Genomic DNA, 18,396 nt, shown 5'->3' with positions numbered 1-18,396 from the left:
ACAACCGAGGTGGAAAGCATATCCCGGAAGATGTCGTTGACAAAGTCTTGGAAAACGGCAGGTGCATTACAGAGCCCGAAGGGCATCACCAGATACTCATAGTGCCCATCTCTGGTGTTAAATGCCGTTTTCCACTCGTCCCCCTCATGGATGCGAATCAGGTTATAAGCACCCCGCAGATCTAGCTTAGTAAACACTCTAGCTCCCCGAAGCCTATTGAAAAGCTCAGATATCAAAGGCAAAGGGTACTTGTTCTTAACTGTGATAGCATTAAGACCCCTGTAGTCTATGCATGGACGTAATTCTCCATTCTTCTTCTGCACGAAAAAGAACCCTGCCCCAGCAGGTGACACTGACTTCCTGATGAACCCTCTTGCCAGATTCTCTTGAATGTACTGAGACATTGCCTCCGTTTCCGGGAGAGATAATGGATAGACTCGACCCCGGGGAGGCTCAGCACCAGGCAAGAGATCAATAGGACAGTCATAGGGGCGATGGGGCGGAAGGGTCTCCGCTGCCTTTTTGGAGAACACGTCTGCATAAGACCAATATTGCTTGGGGAGAGAGGAAAGATCTGCGGGTACCTCTGTAGTAGCAACCTGAACGCACTCTCGATGACACCTGTTCCCACAAGATTCACCCCATCTCAGAATTCTGCCTGAGGACCACTCGAAGTGAGGAGAGTGGTACCGTAACCAAGGTATCCCCAAGAGAACCTCATCAATTCCCTCAGGAATGACGAGTAGAGATATAATCTCCTGATGAGATGGTGACATGGACAGAGTAAAAGGGATAGTTTGATGTGTAATCTGTGTGGGCAGTGTCGACCCATTCACCACTCGTACCGTTACTGGTTGAGATAGCATGACCAGAGGAATTGCGTGACGCTGGGCGAAGGCTGAAGACATAAAATTGCCCTCCGCCCCAGAATCCACGCAGAGTTCTACCGAGTGAGAGGATGAGCCCAATGTTATTGTCCCCTTAAAGGACAATTTGGAGGCAAACGTCGCCGTGTCTAGTGCACCTCCACCAACTACCACTAGACGCTGACGTCTCCTCGACCGCTGGAGACATCTGAAGGCAAGATGTCCAGACTGTTGGCAAAGATGACAAATCTGGAGTGCTCGAGCGGTCCGGGACTTAGATCCCGCTCGTGACTCTACCACAGGCTCATGGGACTCAGGAGCCTGGTCTGGAGATTCCAAAGGTTTGGCGAAGGTGGGAGCCAGCCAAAATCTCTGCCTATACTGGGCTCGCTCTAACCTCCGCTCGTGGAAACGGAGATCAATATGAGTGGATAGAGTTATTAATTCCTCCAGTGTGGCGGGAATCTCCCTAGTGGCCAGGGCGTCCTTAACGTGGTCAGCCAGCCCCCTCCAAAATATTGGAATGAGGGCTTTATCCGACCACTCCAGCTCAGATGCTAAGGTGCGGAAGTGGACGGCAAAATGACTGACCAAGGACGAGCCCTGAGTCAATGCCAACAATTGGAGCACCGTATCATGGGTGACACGAGGTCCTAGAAAGACCTGTTTCAGAGTGCTCAGAAACAACGGAGCACTCTGCACCACATGATCGCTATGCTCCCATAGCGGCGTAGCCCACTGCAACGCCCTGTCCGAAAGAAGAGACACTATAAATCCCACCTTAGCCCGCTCTGTAGGGAAACGAGAGGCCAGAAGCTCGAGATGGATAGAGCACTGACTCACGAAACCCCTACAAGACTTACTGTCACCAGAGAATTTCTCTGGAAGCGGGAGGCGAGTTAGAGTCGGGACAGGAGCGGCAGTGGACAAGGTGGCTGCAGCAACACTAGCAGCCTGAACAGCGACAGCAGTGACATCCACAGCTGAGGTTGAACGCTCAAGAGCCGCCAACCTTCCCTCCAGCTGCTGGATGTACCGCTGTGAACGCTGATCGTCCATCATTTACTAGCCAGATCTTGGCGCTAGTATTATGTTAAGGACTGGCGGAACGCACCAAGTACAAGATGAAATGGAACTAGGTGCGTTCACAGTCCGAGGTCCACCGTGCAGGAAAAACCCTGCTGCTAGTAAGACGGACTATATGGCGGTACTACAAGTATACACGCACAGGTTAACTACACCCTGCGTGAAGGAAGCGATCCTGTTGCGTCACAAGACCGCGGTACCGCACATAGAGCGCGAGCAAGGAGTCAGCGAACTCAAACCCAACTAGGATTGAAGTCCGATTAGACACTTGCTGGCACAACACCACAACTGGGTGTGTAAGGAAACTAAATAATATTAAGGCACAAGATTGCGTGCGGTGCCGCACAGACGAACGCCACTAACCACCCAGGCTTGGGTCAGGAAAGCGCAGAGCAAGCGCACAGCGCCGTACAGGCGGACACAGCAACTGGTAGCTGTAATGTGTGTTACGTGCTGTTGGATAAGTCGGGCGCTAGATAGCAAACATACACCTTCCGCGAACAGACATTCAATAGGGAGGGTATTTAAAGAGCGACTTTCACTCACAACACACACACATATTTACAAGACAATACTAGCGCATGGCCGTGCGGTCATGCACAGTTTATATAGCTGCAGCACAGGAAACAGCTACAGAAGTTTTGCCCTTTCAGGACCTGCCAAAAGGACCAATGGGATGTGCTGCAGTACCTGAGCATGTGACCCTCGATCTCCAACAGGAGATCTTGCCCTGGGCATGCTCAGACAGAGAAAAGCAGGACTTAGATCCAGAAACGTCCACTCGCCGCTGCCCAGCACTGGCTTCAATGGCAGAAGCAGGAAAAGCAGCAGTAACTCTTCGCACAGAGTCAGACTGAGCGAGACGCTGGGATCGACGTCCCTGCTGAGCAGACTCCACTGCGGCTGGAGGAGAATGGGAGACCGCAGCGGAGACGGATCGAGATTCCCCCTGTGCAGCAGAGGAAACTCGACTCCTAACAAACTGCACAACAACTTTTGGGGTCCAATTTTTTTCTTACCCTTGGGAAAATAAAAAATTGGGGCAAAAAGATCATTTTTGTGAAAAAATATGATTTTTTATTTTTACGGCTCAGCATTATAAACGTCTGTGAAGCACTTGGTGGGTCAAAGTGCTCACCACACATCTAGATAAGTTCCTTAGGGGGTCTACTTTCCAAAATGGTGTCACTTGTGGGGGTTTCAATGTTTAGACACAGCAGGGGCTCTCCAAACCCAACATGGCGTCCCATCTCAATTCCAGTCAATTTTGCATTGAAAAGTCAAACGGCGCTCCTTTCCTTTCAAGCTCTGCCATGCGCCCAAACAGTGGTTTACCCCCACATATGGGGTATTGGCGTACTCAGGACAAATTGTACAACTTTTGGGGTCCATTTTCTCCTGTTATCCTTGGTAGAATGAAACAAATTGGAGCTGAATTAAATTTTTTTGTGAAAAAAAGTTAAATGTTCATTTTTTTAAACATTCCAAAAATTCCTTTGAAACACCTGAAGGGTTAATAAACTTCTTAAAAGTGGTTTTGAGCATCTTGAGGGGTGCAGTTTTTAGTATGGTGTCACACTTGGTTATTTTCTATCATATAGACCCCTCAAAATGACTTCAAATGAGATGTGGTCCCTAAAAAAAAATGGTGTTGTAAAAACGAGAAATTGTTGGTCAACTTTTAACCCTTATAACTCCGTAACAAAAAACATTTTGGTTCCAAAATTGTGCTGATGTAAAGTAGACATGTGGGAAATGTTACTTATTAGTTATTTTGTGCGACATATCTCTGTGATTTAAGGGCATAAAAATTCAAAGTTTCACGAGAAAACAGTGTCAGAATCATCAGGATCCATTGAAGCATTCAAGAGTTATAACCTCATAAAGGGACAGTGGTCAGAATTGTAAAATTTCGCCCGGTCATTAACGTGCAAACCACCCTTGGGGGTAAAGGGGTTAAAAGGACAACATTTTTCAGATTAATCTTATTAGGCTATATGTAACCGACAGAGCATGTCTCCTACTTAAGTGCCTCCCTCTGTTAATCTTGATTCACACATCTATGTTTGCAGACTGAATATGGACCACAATGCTCTTTCTGATTCTACTGACCTGAACTCGACAGCCTAACATACATTATATCTTTGAAACTGTTGCATTCATTTTGGAAGTCCAATGGCTGATCTGTGAATTGTGGTCTGTACTCAAACCAAGAAATATGGATGTGTAAATTCAGCCATAGGCAGTCATGTAACAATTAATCTCTTGTGGACTTGGAAGCTATCTTGCCTGACTCTCCCATACACAGAATCGCTCTCTCTGCAAACTTCTCTTGTGCTGTCTATAAGAAAGACACTACCAGACATCTCTGGTGGTGACTTATCTATTAGAGAACAAAATAATTGGTAGTCCAAAATTAGAAATGGCGAATCCTAGTCTTCCTTGACATCATCTGTCTGGGGATAGTCAGGAGCCTCCAGACTCAATAGATAGTAGTAAATATTGATATCACCTGGTTCAGCTACCATTAGTCTAATGTTTATGAGGGCCATAAAGCTTAATTTTGTCTGCATTGGCTACTGTGAAAGAACTGTATGTCCAGCTACATGTTAAATGGGAACTAACAGCTGAGCCTAGAGTTTTCAGAAACTGGACCTTGGGCTGGCTTGATTATGTAAATTCCCTGTGGAGCTTCCTTGAAAACTAATGAAACAAGTCCCATGAACATTTGATTAGATAAACTTCAGGCTTTATTAGACCTTAAACACATATGTAAAAATAGAGAAGCAACTCCTTGCAAACATGAAAATAAAGGAGAATAAAATTCAGTGTTTAAGGCTAAAAATATAATTTTATTTATAGAAAAATATTAAAAAACCACATGTGGGTTATAAAAAAAGACAAGTTCATGATAAGAAGCAAAGAATGGGAATCATTTAAACAGGTGGGATAAGTGAAAGAAATGAAATCAGAAAAAAGCATCCATATACAGTTTGGGAAATAAGTATTTGATCCCTTGCTGATTTTGTAAGTTTGCCCACTGACAAACACGAACAGTCTATAATTTTAAGGGTAGTTTAATTTTAACATTGAGAGATAGAATATCAAAAATAAAATCCACAAAATCACATTGTATAAATTATGTAAATATATTTTCATTTTGCAGTGAGAAATAAGTATTTGATCCCCTTACAACCATTATGAGTTTTGACTCCTACAGACCAGTTAGACGCTCCTAATCAACTCGTTTCCTGCATTAAAGACAGCTGTCTTACATAGTCACCTTTATAAGAAAAAACTCTTGTCCGCAAACTCAATTAATCAGTCAGACTCTAACTGTTTCAACATGGGCAACACCAAAGAGCTTCATAAGGATGTTAGCGACAAGATCATAGACCTGCACAAAGCTGGAATGGGCTACAAAACCATAAGTAACACACTGGGTGAGGAGAAGAGAACTGTTGGTGCAATAGTAAGAAAATGCAAGAAACAAAAAATGACTGTTAACTAGTGTTGAGCATTCCGATACCGCAAGTATCGGAATTCCGATACCGAGATCCGATACTTTTGTGGTATCGGGTATCGGTATCGGATACATAGAGATGTGTAAAATAAAGAATTAAAATAAAAAATATTGATATATTTACCTCTCCGGCGGCCCCTGGTGAGTCCGCGGGTAACCGGCAGGCTTCGTTGTTCAAAATCAGCGCTTTTAGGACCTGAGAATCACGTTCCGGCTTCTGATTGGTCGCGGACCGCCCATGTGACCGCCACGCGACCAATCACAAGCCGCGACGTCACCGCAAGCTATTAGCGCGCTCATTTTTTAAAAATGAGCGCGTTAATGGCTTTCAAAGACGTAGCGGCTTGTGATTGGTCGCGGCCGCGACCAATCACAAGCCGCGACGTCACCGCAAGCTATTAACGCACTCATTTTCAAAAATGAGCGCGTTAATAGCTTGCGGTGACGTCGCGGCTTGTGATTGGTCGCGGCCACGCGACCAATCACAAGCCGCTACGTCTTTGAAAGTCATTAACGCGCTCATTTTTCAAAAATGAGCGCGCTAATAGCTTGCGGTGACGTCGCGGCTTGTGATTGGTCGCGTGGCGGTCACATGGGCGGCCCGCGACCAATCAGAAGCCGGGACGTGATTCTCAGGTCCTAAAAGCGCTGATTTTGAACAAAGAAGCCTGCCGGTTACCCGCGCTGAGTTCAGGGGCCGCCGGAGAGGTAAATATATCAATATTTTTTATTTTAATTCTTTATTTTACACATCCCTATGGATCCCAGGGCCTGAAGGAGAGTTTCCTCTCCTTCAGACCCTGGGAACCATGAGAATACCTTCCGATACTTGATGTCCCATTGACTTGTATTGGTATCGGATATCGGTATCGGCGATATCCGATATTTTTCGGGTATCGGCCGATACTATCCGATACCGATACTTTCAAGTATCGGACGGTATCGCTCAACACTACTGTTAACCCCTTTACCCCCAAGGGTGGTTTGCATTTTAATGACCAGGCCAATTTTTACAATTCTAACAGCTGTCTGTTTATGAGGTTATAACTCTGGAACGCTTCAATGAATCCCGATGATTCTGACATTGTTTTCTTGAGACATAGTAACATAGTAACAAAGTTATTAAGGTTGAAAGAAGACTTTAAGTCCATCTTGTTCAACCCATAGCCTAACCTAACATGCCCTAACATGTTGATCCAGAAGAAGGCAAAAAAAATGCATGTGGCAAAGACTAAGCACCACACTGGGGAAAAAAATTCCGTCCCGACTCCACATACGGCAATCAAACTAGTTCCCTGGATCAACACACTAACAAGGAATCTAGTATATATACCCTGTAACATTATACTTTTCAAGAAAGGCATCCAGTCCCCTCTTAAATTTAAGTAATTAATCGCTCATTACAACATCATACGGCAGAGAGTTCCATAGTCTCACTGCTTTTACAGTAAAGAATCTGCATCTGTTATTATGCTTAAACCTTCTTTCCTCCAGACGTAGAGGATGCCCCCTTGTCCCTGTCTCAGGTCTATGATAAAAAAGATCATCAGAAAGGTCTTTGTACTGTCCCCTCATATATTTATACATTAAAATAAGATCACCACTTAGTCTTCGTTTTTCCAAACTAAATAGCCCCAAGTGCAATAACCTATCTTGGTATTGCAGACCCCCCAGTCCACTAATAACCTTGGTCGCTCTTCTCTGCACCCGCTCTAGTTCAGCTATGTCTTTCTTATACATCGGAGACCAGAACTGTACACAGTATTCTAAGTGTGGTCGAACTAGTGACTTGTATAGAGGTAAAATAATGTTCTTCTCATGAGCATCTATGCCTCTTTTAATGCATCCCATTATTTTTTTTGCCTTTGTAGCAGCTGCCTGACACTGGCCACTAAATGTGAGTTTGTCATCCACCCATACTCCCAGGTCTTTTTCATTGACGGATTGCCCAGAGTTTTAGAATTAAGCACATAATTATACATCTTATTACTTCTACCCAAGTGCATGATCTTACATTTATCCCCATTAAAGCTCATTTGCCATTTATCAGCCCAAGTTGTAGTTTACATAAATCATCCTGTAATATTAAATTGTCCTCCTCTGTATTGATTACCCTGCAGAGTTTAGTGTCATCTGCAAATATTGAAATTCCACTCTGTATGCCCCCTACAAGATCATTAATAAATATGTTAAAAAGAAAAGGGCCCAATACTGACCCCTGTGGTACCCCACTGCTAACCACAACCCAGTCCGAGTGTGCTCCATTAATAACCACCCTTTGTTTCCTATCCCTGAGCCAGCTCTTAACCCACTTACACATATTTTCCCCTATCCTCATTATTCTCATTTTATGTATCAACCTTTTGTGTGGCACCGTATCAAAAGCTTTTGAAAAGTCCATATACACTACATCCACTGGGTTCCCTTGGTCCAGTCCAGAACTTACCTCTTCATAGAAATTTATCAGATTAGTCTGACAGGAACAATCCCTAGTAAACCCATATTGTAATTAATGAAAGTGGTAAATATATTTGATATGACTTGCATTTATTTGTGAAAAAAAAACAGAAATTTTGCAAAAATTTTGAACATTTTTCAATTTTCCAAATTTGAATTTTCATGACCTTAAATCACACAGATATGTCATGCAAAATACTTAATAAGTAACATTTCAAATATGTGTACTTTACATCAGCACAATTTTGGAATCAAAATTGTTTTTTGTTAGTGAGTTATAAGGGTTAAAATTTGACCAGCGATTTCTCATTTTTACAGCATCATTTTTTTAAGGACCACATCACATTTGAAGTCACTTAGAGGGGTCTACATGATATAAAATAACCAAAAGTGACACCATTCTAAAAACCGCACCACTCAAGATGCTCAAAACCATATTCAAAATTTTTTTTAACCCTTCAGGTGCTTCACATAAATGTCTGGAATGTTTAAAAAAAAATGAACATTTACGTTTTTTTCACAAAAAATTGAATTCAGATCCAGTTTGTTTTATTTTACCAAGTGCAACAGGAGAAATTGGACCCCAAAAGTTGTTGAGCAATTTGTCCTGAGTATGCTGATACACCATATGTGGGGGTAAACTACTGTTTTGGCACATGGCAGAGCTCGGAAGGGAAGGAACCTTGTTTGACTTTTCAATGCAAAATTGTCTGGAATTGAGATCGGACAAAATGTCACATTTGGAGAGCCCCTGATGTGCCTAAACAGTTGAAACCCCCCACAAGTGACACCATTTTGGAAACTAGACCCCCGAAAGAACTTATCAAGATGAGTAGTGAGGACTTTGAACCCCCAAGTGCTTCACAGAATTTTATACTGTAGAGACGTAAAAATAAAAAATCATATTTTTTTCACAAAAATTATTTTTCGCCCCCAAATTTTTATTTTCCCAAGGGTAACAGGCGCAATTGGACCACAAAAGTTGTTGTGCAATTTGTCCTGAGTATGCTGGTACCCCATATGTGGGGGTAAACCATAGTTTGGGAACATGGAAGAGCTCGGAAGGGAAAGAGCGCCGTTTGACTTTTCAATGCAAAATTGGCTGGAATTGAGATCGGACGCCATGTCGCGTTTGGAGAGCTCTTGAAGTGCCTAAACAGTGGAAACCCCTCACAAGTGACACCATTTTGGAAACTAGATCTCCAAAAGAACTTATCTAGATGTGTGGTGAGCACTTTTAACCCCTAAGTGCTTCACAGAAGTATATAATGTAGAGCTGTAAAAATAAAAAATCATATTTTTTTCACTAAAATGATCTTTTCGCCCCCAATTTTTAATTTTCCCAAGGGTAACAGAAGAAATTGGACCCCAAAAATTGTTGTGCAATTTGTTCTGAGTATGATGATACCCCATATGTGGGAGTAAACCACTGTTTGGGTGCATTGCAGAACTTGGAAGGGAAGGAGCACCATTTGATTTTTTCAACGCAGAATTGGCTGGAATTGAGATCAGACGCCATGTCTCGTTTGGAGAGCCCCTGATGTGCCTATACAGAGGAAACGCCCAACAAGTGACCCCATTTTGGAAACTAGACCACCAAAGGAACTTGTATAGATGTGTGCTTAGCACATTGAACCCCTAATTGTTTCACTAAAGTGTAGAATGTAGAACCGTGAAAATAAAAAAAATCATTTTTGTTACACAAAAATTATCTTTTAAACCACAATTTTTTATTTTCTCAAGAGTATCCAAAGAAATTGGACCTCAATAAAGTTGTTGTGCAATTTGTTCTGAGCATGCTGATATCACATATGTGGGGGTGAACCACTGTTTGGGCGCATGGCAGGGCTCAGAAAGGAAGGAGCGCCGTTTTGGAATGCAGACTTTGATGGAATGGTCTGCGGGCATCACGTTGCATTTGCAGAACCCCTGATGTACCTAAACAGTAGAAACCCCCCCACAAGTGACCCTATATTGAAAACTAGACCCCCCAATGATCTTATCTAAATGTGTTGTGAGAACTTTAAACCCCCAAGTGTTTCACTAAAGTTTATAACGCAGAGCCTTGAAAATAAAAAATCTTTCTTTTTCCACAAAAATTATTTTTAGCCCCAGTTTTGTATTTTCATAAGGTTAACAGGAGAAATTGGATCCCAAAAGTTGTTGTCCAATTTATCCTGAGTAGGCTGATACCCCATATGCGGGAGAAAACTACTGTTTGGTCCCATGTCCAGGCTCTGAAGGGAAGTAGTGATGTTTTGGAATGCAGACTTTGATGGAATGGTCTGCAGGCGTCATGTTGCGTTTGCAGAGCCACTGATGTGCCTATACAGTAGAAACACCCAACAAGTGACATTGTTTTGGAATCTAGGCCCACATGGAACTTATCTAGATGTTTAGTGAGAACTTTAAGCCCTCAAGTGTTTCACTTAAGTTTATAACACAGAGCCGTGAATATAAAAAAATCATTTTTTTCCCACAAAAATTATTTTTAAGCCCCAAATTTTTATTTTTATAGTGGTAACAGGAGAATTTGGACCATAAATGTTGTTGTCAAAATTGTCCTGAGTACGCTGATACCCCATATATGGGGGTAAACCACTGTTTGGGCACATGCAGAGCTCTGAAGGGAAGGAGCACCATTTGACCTTTTCAATGCAGAATTGGCTGGAATTGAGATCTTACACCATGTCGCGTTTGGAGAGGTCCTGATGTGCCTAGACAGTGGAAACCCCCAATTCTAACTCCAACCCTAACTTCAACACACCCCTAACCCTAATCCCAACTCTAACCATAACCCTAATCACACCCCTAGCCCTGCTCTAACTTGCCTGGATAACTGTCCACATCTCTTGAGCTGTGTGACTACGATCTCTAAGGCATATTAATTTGAACACTGCTTGATTGTAGCGAGCCACGGCTGTCCAGTATGGAGGTGGGGGTGATTCTATCTGCACTGTTGGAACACATGTTGAATTAAGGAATAGGTCGTGGGCACAGGTGGAGGAGCCAGAAGCAGTGGAGGAACTGTTCGATACAGAGGTTTGTCCCACAAACCATGGGAATTCAAAGACTTGTGGAGCAGCCCCTTGACAGCCTGACCCCACAGCCACCAGATTTGCCCAGTCAGTGAGATGTAACTACCCTGCTTATGTTTGCTCATCTATGTGTCAGAGGTGAAATGCACTCAGTCCTATATTTTCTATTCTTAACATGTCAGTGTGATTTTACTGCATGCCAGGCATGAATTGCCAGCTTTTCAAAGGACACCGGTGCGTAAAAATCAGACACCACTCACATGGTGCGAGTGCTGTGAGATTTTTTTCTCGCACCTATTGACTTACATCGACGAGTCTCATCCGAGAATCGCAGCAATACGCAGCATGCTGCTATTTTTTTCTCAGTCCGATTTCGGCTGAGAAAAAACTCGCAAATGAGATGTCACCTATTGAATAACATTGGTCCGAGTGCAATCCCATTTTTTCATCAGATTGCACTCGTACGTTTTTCTCGCAAGTGAGTATGAGCCCTAGTGTTACACTGACAGAAGTCTCTCAAACCATGCTCTCAGCATAGATGGTATACCTGGTGGTTATCATGATGACTCCATCTTGCTATGATGACCATCAGGCCCTCACTATGACATCGCAGGGGTGCCGTTTGGAAGGGAGAAGGAGCCTCTCTCTTTCCCAGCCTCTTAAGTATTGCTATCTGTATTAGTATTTAGGGGATTAAATGGCTCAAGGTGGTACGGATATGGCTCCTGGCTGTGAGATCATGTGGGCATAGTTCATGTGCCTGTTTGATTGCTATTAATTAAGTTTATGTCAGAGGTCATGAACCCCTTCCCCACCATGACAAAAACTTATGTAAAAGGTTGTGAAGAGGTTAAAGAGGACCTTTCACAATATCAAAACGGACCAGTGTTCACTCTTATTTTATTCCAGTGGCTCTTCATTTTTTTCTACGATACTGTTCCACAGATAAGGGACTTTTTATATAATGCCACCAATATGCAAATTTTTATGGATTTTACTAAAGGGTGTGTATTTAGGTTGCTATGCCTTATTAGGGTGTGAGCAATTCCCCCTTGGTAAAAATTAGCATATTGGTCACAATAAATAAAATGGCCCATGGAACCATATCATCATAAAAAAGCAAAAAATAGAATACTCAGGGGATCAGAGGAAAAAAAATCTAAGCAAAAACTGGCCACTTTTGACTTGATGAATGGTCCTCTAAAAAAGGGCATCAGCAGAACGTTTACATTTTTTATAGAACATTAAAAAAATAACATAATTAACAAACAAAATAAAACCTTCCAGAATTAATCAATTCCATCATGATATGTATATTTTTAATTTATTTTATTCATGTAGATTACTTACTTTTCAGGTATTCTCTTGTCTTTAACTCTCTAGATAAGAAGAAAATATACATTAAATTCCATTTTCCAGTAATTATCACTGAACCACATAACTTAAAGACAAAAAGCAGGATCTACTTGCACAGTACATATGAAATTTCCCCTTACATCACTGAAATAACTTTCCATTTCAATTACTTTGGAAATGATAGAATTTTGTTAATTTAAAATATGCAAATTCATTGCAATAATATTGCTGATTATGGGACCCTGTTTGAAATATTTCACATTATTATCATTTTAAGAGTAGTGCAGCCAAGCAGTAAAAATATTATTACGGAGCTGCAAAATGGTCAGCATTTTCCCTGCTGTGCTTAAAGGACTTGCGTTGTTTGCATTTATGTGCAATTATTCATTGTAGCGCATAAAGTGAATTGTTTTTTTCTAGAAAGGTTCAACATTAATAATATGTGTTTGATGGAAAGAAAATTGTTTGCTTTCTACTAAGCTGAAAACATTATAATTTCACTTAATAGATGTTCACCATTGATGACTGACTGCAGCAATAACTGAAAATATCATAATCTTTATAGTAATGGGGGATGGTGTACCTATGTACGTGTGGAGTCAATAGAGTAAAACAGCCCCTGGCCTCCCCTACAATGCACATCTAGCCATCTATTGAAAACGTGATTTGGATTCAAACACTTGAAGGAATTTCATAACTTCCTTAACCTTTCATCTCCCAGACTGTTTTCACTTTCCTGACCAGGCCAAATCTTGCAATTCGGACCAGTGTCAATTTATGAGGTTATAACTCTGGAATGCTTCAACGTATCCCAGTGGTTCTGAGAATGTTTTTTCATGACATATTGTACTTCAGTAAATTTAGGCTGATATTTTTTCTGTTTATTTGTGAGAATATCTGAATTTTGGTGAAAAGTTTAAGAATTTCTTAATTTTCAAACTTTAAATTTTTATGCCCTTAAACCAGATATCTATATCACAAAAAAATAGTTAATAAATATAATTTACCATGTTTGTTTTATATCAGAATCATTTAACAAACATAATTTTTGTTTGCTAGGTGTTGTTTTCCCACCGCTGCACAGGGAGAATCTTGAACCATCTCCACTGCGGTCTCCCATTCTCCTCCAGCTGCAGTGGAGCCTGCTCAGCAGAGATGTCGGTCCCAGCATCTGGCTCAAGCTGATACTGTGCAGCTGGTTACTGCGATTCTTCCAGGCTCAGCCATTGTAACCAGTACTGATCAGCGGTGATCAGGCGTCCCTGGGACTAAGTCCTGCTTTTCTTCTTCTGAGCATGCCCAAGGGACGACCTCTCATTGGAGGTTGGGGGTCACATGCTCAGGTCCTGTAGCAGCTCCTATTGGATCACTAGGAAGGTCCTGGAGAGCTCCCGCTATAAAAGGTTCGCATGGCCGCACGTCAATGCACTAGTATAAACTTATTATTGTGTGTGTGTGGATGTATGCCTGTCGATGGATGAAAGCTCCGAATCATTCCAATCCCTAGTGTTGGTGACTGGCGAATGGTGGAAGCTACCTAGTGCCTGACAGTGCTATCCCGCACAGCTATCAGACGATACAGCGTCTGATAGCAGTGACCTCCAGTGCGGTGCCATGCGCTAATAGAGCCCTTTCCTGACCAAAGTCGGGGTGGTTACTGGCATCCTCCAGAGCCGCACTGCACGCACTCTTGTGCAGAAAATTATTAGTTCTGTGTTATAATCTGGTGACCTTGGAGCAGCATGAAAACTTTCACTGGAGTAGGTGGTAACTATACTGACCGCAAATCCTGATCTTAACACCGCAACTAGAAGGAGCCTTGGGGTGTACCTAACAAGCCCTAGACACCATGTCACAGCCGGAGGACTAAATACCCCTAAAGATGGAAATAGGAATACTATCTTGCCTCAGAGCAGAACCCCAAAGGATAGGCAGCCCCCCACAAATATTGGTGGGAGTAGGAGAAGAAGACGGTGTTTACCGTTGAAACGCATTGTGGCAAACGACATATGTTGTCTGAGTTTCCTTCAGCGCTCCTGGGACTGATTTCTGTTTGACACACATTCTTATCCTCCTTTGGAGGTATTCAGCTGGAGCTTTGGTGGTACTCGACAACTCCCTTTCATCTCCCCTTCCATCTCCCCTTCCCTGGGTCAATTCCTCTGCGCTCCCCTCTGACTGCTTTCACTTATCTTGTATAGAAAAAGAAACAGACACTTATCTTTGCTGAATTGGCAGCTAAGCAGGAGAAGCAAGGCAGAGATCCAATACTTCCCAAGAAACATTGACAACTGGAAAAGACTAATGAGTCCTGCAAACCTAAATACTCCAGTCAGAACTGCAATCAGCAGATACACCTGTCCAGGACTGCAGCCCAGAGACAACTGCATTACCACTTACAACCACCGGAGGGAGCCCAAAAGCAGAATTCACAACAGTATCCCCCCCCTTGAGGAGGGGTCACCGAACCCTCACCAGAGCCCCCAGGCCGATCAGGATGAGCCAGATGAAAGGCACGAACCAAATCGGCGGCATGGACATCAGAGGCAAAAACCCAAGAATTATCCTCCTGGCCATAGCCCTTCCATTTGACAAGGTACTGAAGCTTCCGCCTCGAAAAACGGGAATCTAAAATCTTCTCAACAACATACTCCAACTCCCCATCAACCAACACAGGGGCTGCAGGATCAACAGAGGGAACAACGGGCTCCACATATTTCCGCAATAAAGATCTATGGAAGACATTATGGATAGCAAAAGAGGCCGGAAGAGCCAGTTGAAAAGACACCGGATTAATAATCTCAGAAATCCTATAAGGACCAATAAACCGAGGCTTAAACTTAGGAGAAGAAACCTTCATAGGAACATGACGGGAAGACAACCAGACCAGATCTCCAACCCGAAGCCGGGAACCAACACACCGACGACGGTTAGCAAAACGTTGAGCCTCCTCCTGAGACAACACCAAATTGTCCACCACATGAGCCCAAATCTGCTGCAACCTGTCAACCACAGAATCCACACCAGGACAGTCAGGAGGCTCAACCTGCCCAGAAGAAAACCAAAATTACAAAAGAAAGGCGAAACCAAAGTAGCCAAACTAGGCCGATTATTAAGGGCAAACTCGGCCAATGGCAAGAAAGCCACCCAATCATTCTGATCAGCAGACACAAAGCATCTCAAATAAGTCTCCAAAGTCTGATTAGTTCGCTCGGTCTGACCATTTGTCTGAGGATGAAACGCAGAAGAAAAAGACAAATCAATGCCCAGCCTAGCACAAAAGGCCCACCAAAATCTAGAAACAAACTGGGAACCTCTGTCGGACACAATATTCTCCGGAATACCATGCAAATGGACCACATGCTGAAAAAACAACAAATCCGAAGAGGAAGGCAATTTATTCAAAGGCACCAAATGAACCATCTTAGAGAACCGGTCACAAACAACCAAGATAACAGACATCCTCTGGGAAACCGGAAGATCGGAAATAAAATCCATAGAAATATGCGTCCAGGGCCTCTCAGCGACCGGCAATGGCAAAAGCAACCCACTAGCACGGGAACAACAAGACTTGGCCCGCGCACAAGTCCCACAGGACTGCACAAAAGAACACACATCACGCGACAAAGAAGGCCACCAAAAGGACCTACCAACCAAGTCTCTGGTACCAAAAATCCCAGGATGACCAGCCAACACGGAACAGTGAACCTCAGAAATCACTCTACTAGTCCATCTGTCAGCAACAAACAGTTTCCCCACAGGACAGCGGTCAGGTTTGTCAGCCTGAAATTCCTGAAGAACCCATCGTAAATCAGGGGAAATGGCAGAAAGGACCACCCCTTCTTTCAGAATACCGACCGGTTCTAAGACCTCAGGAGAATCAGGCAAAAAACTCCTAGAGAGGGCATCAGCCTTAATGTTCTTAGAACCCGGAAGGTATGAGACCACAAAATCAAAACGGGAAAAAAACAAGGACCATCGAGCCTGTCTGGGATTCAGCCGTTTGGCAGACTCGAGGTAAATCAAATTCTTATGATTGGTCAAGACCACAATACGGTGCCTAGCTCCCTCAAGCCAATGTCGCCACTCCTCAAACGCCCACTTCATAGCCAACAACTCCCGATTGCCGACATCATAATTGCGTTCAGCAGGCGAAAACTTACGGGAAAAGAAGGCACACGGTTTCATTAAGGAACCAACAGGATCCCTCTGAGACAAAACGGCCCCTGCCCCAATCTCAGAAGCGTCAACCTTAACCTGAAACAGAAGAGAAACATCCAGTTGGCGCAACACCGGAGCAGAAGTAAATCGACGTTTAAGCTCCTGAAAGGCAGAGACAGCCGCAGAGGACCAATTCGCCACATCAGCGCCTTTCTTCGTCAAATCGGTCAAGGGTTTAACCACGCTGGAAAAATTAACAATGAAACGGCGATAAAAATTTGCAAAACCCAAAAATTTCTGAAGGCTCTTCACGGATGTGGGCTGAATCCAATCATGAGTGGCCTGAACCTTAACCGGATCCATTTCTATAGACGAGGGAGAAAAAATAAAGCCCAAAAAAGAAACCTTCTGCACCCCAAAGAGAAACTTAGACCCTTTCACAAACAGGGCATTGTCACGAAGGACCTGAAATACCATCCTGACCTGTTCCACATGAGACTCCCAATCATTGGAAAAAATCAAAATATCGTCCAAATATACAATCAAGAACTTATCAATATAAGTCCGGAAAATATCATGCATGAAGGACTGAAAAACAGATGGAGCATTAGTGAGCCCGAATGGCATCACAGGTATTCAAAATGGCCTTCGGGTGTGTTAAACGCAGTTTTCCATTCATCACCCTGCTTAATACGAACAAGATTATATGCCCCCCGAAGGTCAATCTTCGTAAACCAACTAGTTCCCTTAATCCTAGCAAACAAATCGGTAAGCAAAGGTAAAGGGTATTGAAACTTGACCGTGATTTTATTCAAGAGGTGATAATCAATACAGGTGTTGTGAGTTCTGTTTTTGGGCTCCCTCTGGTGGTTACTGATGGTACTGGGTGACTTGTGTTCTCTGCGGTCTCTGGTGTCCACCTGTTCCATCAGGTTATGGGAGTTTCCTATTTAACCTGGCTTTTTTGTCATTTCCTCGCCGGCTATCAATGTAATCAGCGTGTCTTTTTACCTCTGCTCCCTGCGTCTGTTATCTTCAGGACAAGCTAAGTTTTGATTTTCCTGTTCCACGTTTTGCTTAATTTTTGTCTTAGACCAGCTTGCAGATATGTGATTCCTTGCTGCTGGTTGCTCTAGTGGGCTGAAATTACTCCTCATGTTCCATGAGTTGGCACATGAGTTCAAGTAATTTCAGGATGGTTTTTTGAAGGGTTTTTCGCTGACCGCGCAGTTCACTTTTGTATCCTCTGCTATCTAGCTTTAGCGGGCCTCATTTTTGCTGATTCTATTTTCATAACTACGTATGTGCTTTCCTCTCATTTCACCGTTATTACATGTGGGGGGCTGCTATTTCTGTGGGGTGTTTCTCTGGAGGCAAGTGAGGTCTGTGTTTCTTCTTATAGGGGAAGTTAATCCTTCGGCTGGCGCGAGACGTCTAGGAATCATCGTAGGCATGTTCCCCGGCTACTGCTAGTTGTGTGTTTAGGTTCAGGATCGCGGTCAGCTCAGGTTCCATCACCCTAGAGCTTGTTTTGTTTTTGTGCTTGTCCTTTTGTGATCCCCTGCCATTGGGATCATGACAGTATAGCCGGCCAGAAAAAATTGGTCATCGTTTTGGCTGAAGTAGGAGGAAAAGTAGTCTGAGGAAGGTTTTTTTATTTTTTTATTTTTTATTTTTTCCCCTCCTCAGTGTTTGCTGCCTAGCCTTAATTGCAGCTTGACTGCTTCTTTCCTCCTCTTAATCCTTGAATGGCTCTGACCTCAGCTGTTTATCATGGACGTCCAGAGTTTGGCTTCCAGCCTGAATAATCTTGCTGCTAAGGTTCAAAATATACAAGATTTTGTTGTACATACGCCTATGTCTGAACCTAGAATTCCTGTCCCAGAGTTTTTTTCTGGAGATAGATCTA

The 18,396-nt window shown here is 43.1% G+C and overlaps 1 protein-coding gene across 1 annotated transcript in view; it reads right to left on the bottom strand.

Moving 5' to 3' along the window:
* IMPG1 (interphotoreceptor matrix proteoglycan 1) overlaps positions 1-18,396 on the bottom strand; it is a 325,385-nt gene that overhangs the window by 185,196 nt on the left and 121,793 nt on the right. Inside the window, exon 4 of the mRNA XM_069726677.1 lies at positions 12,321-12,349. Coding sequence (XP_069582778.1) covers positions 12,321-12,349 — 29 coding nt within the window. The remainder of the gene's footprint in view (positions 1-12,320; positions 12,350-18,396) is intronic.

This window comes from Ranitomeya imitator, chromosome 5 (assembly GCF_032444005.1).
Source record: "Ranitomeya imitator isolate aRanImi1 chromosome 5, aRanImi1.pri, whole genome shotgun sequence".
NCBI lineage: Eukaryota > Metazoa > Chordata > Amphibia > Anura > Dendrobatidae > Ranitomeya > Ranitomeya imitator.
This window is presented reverse-complemented; position numbering and strand designations above follow the sequence as displayed.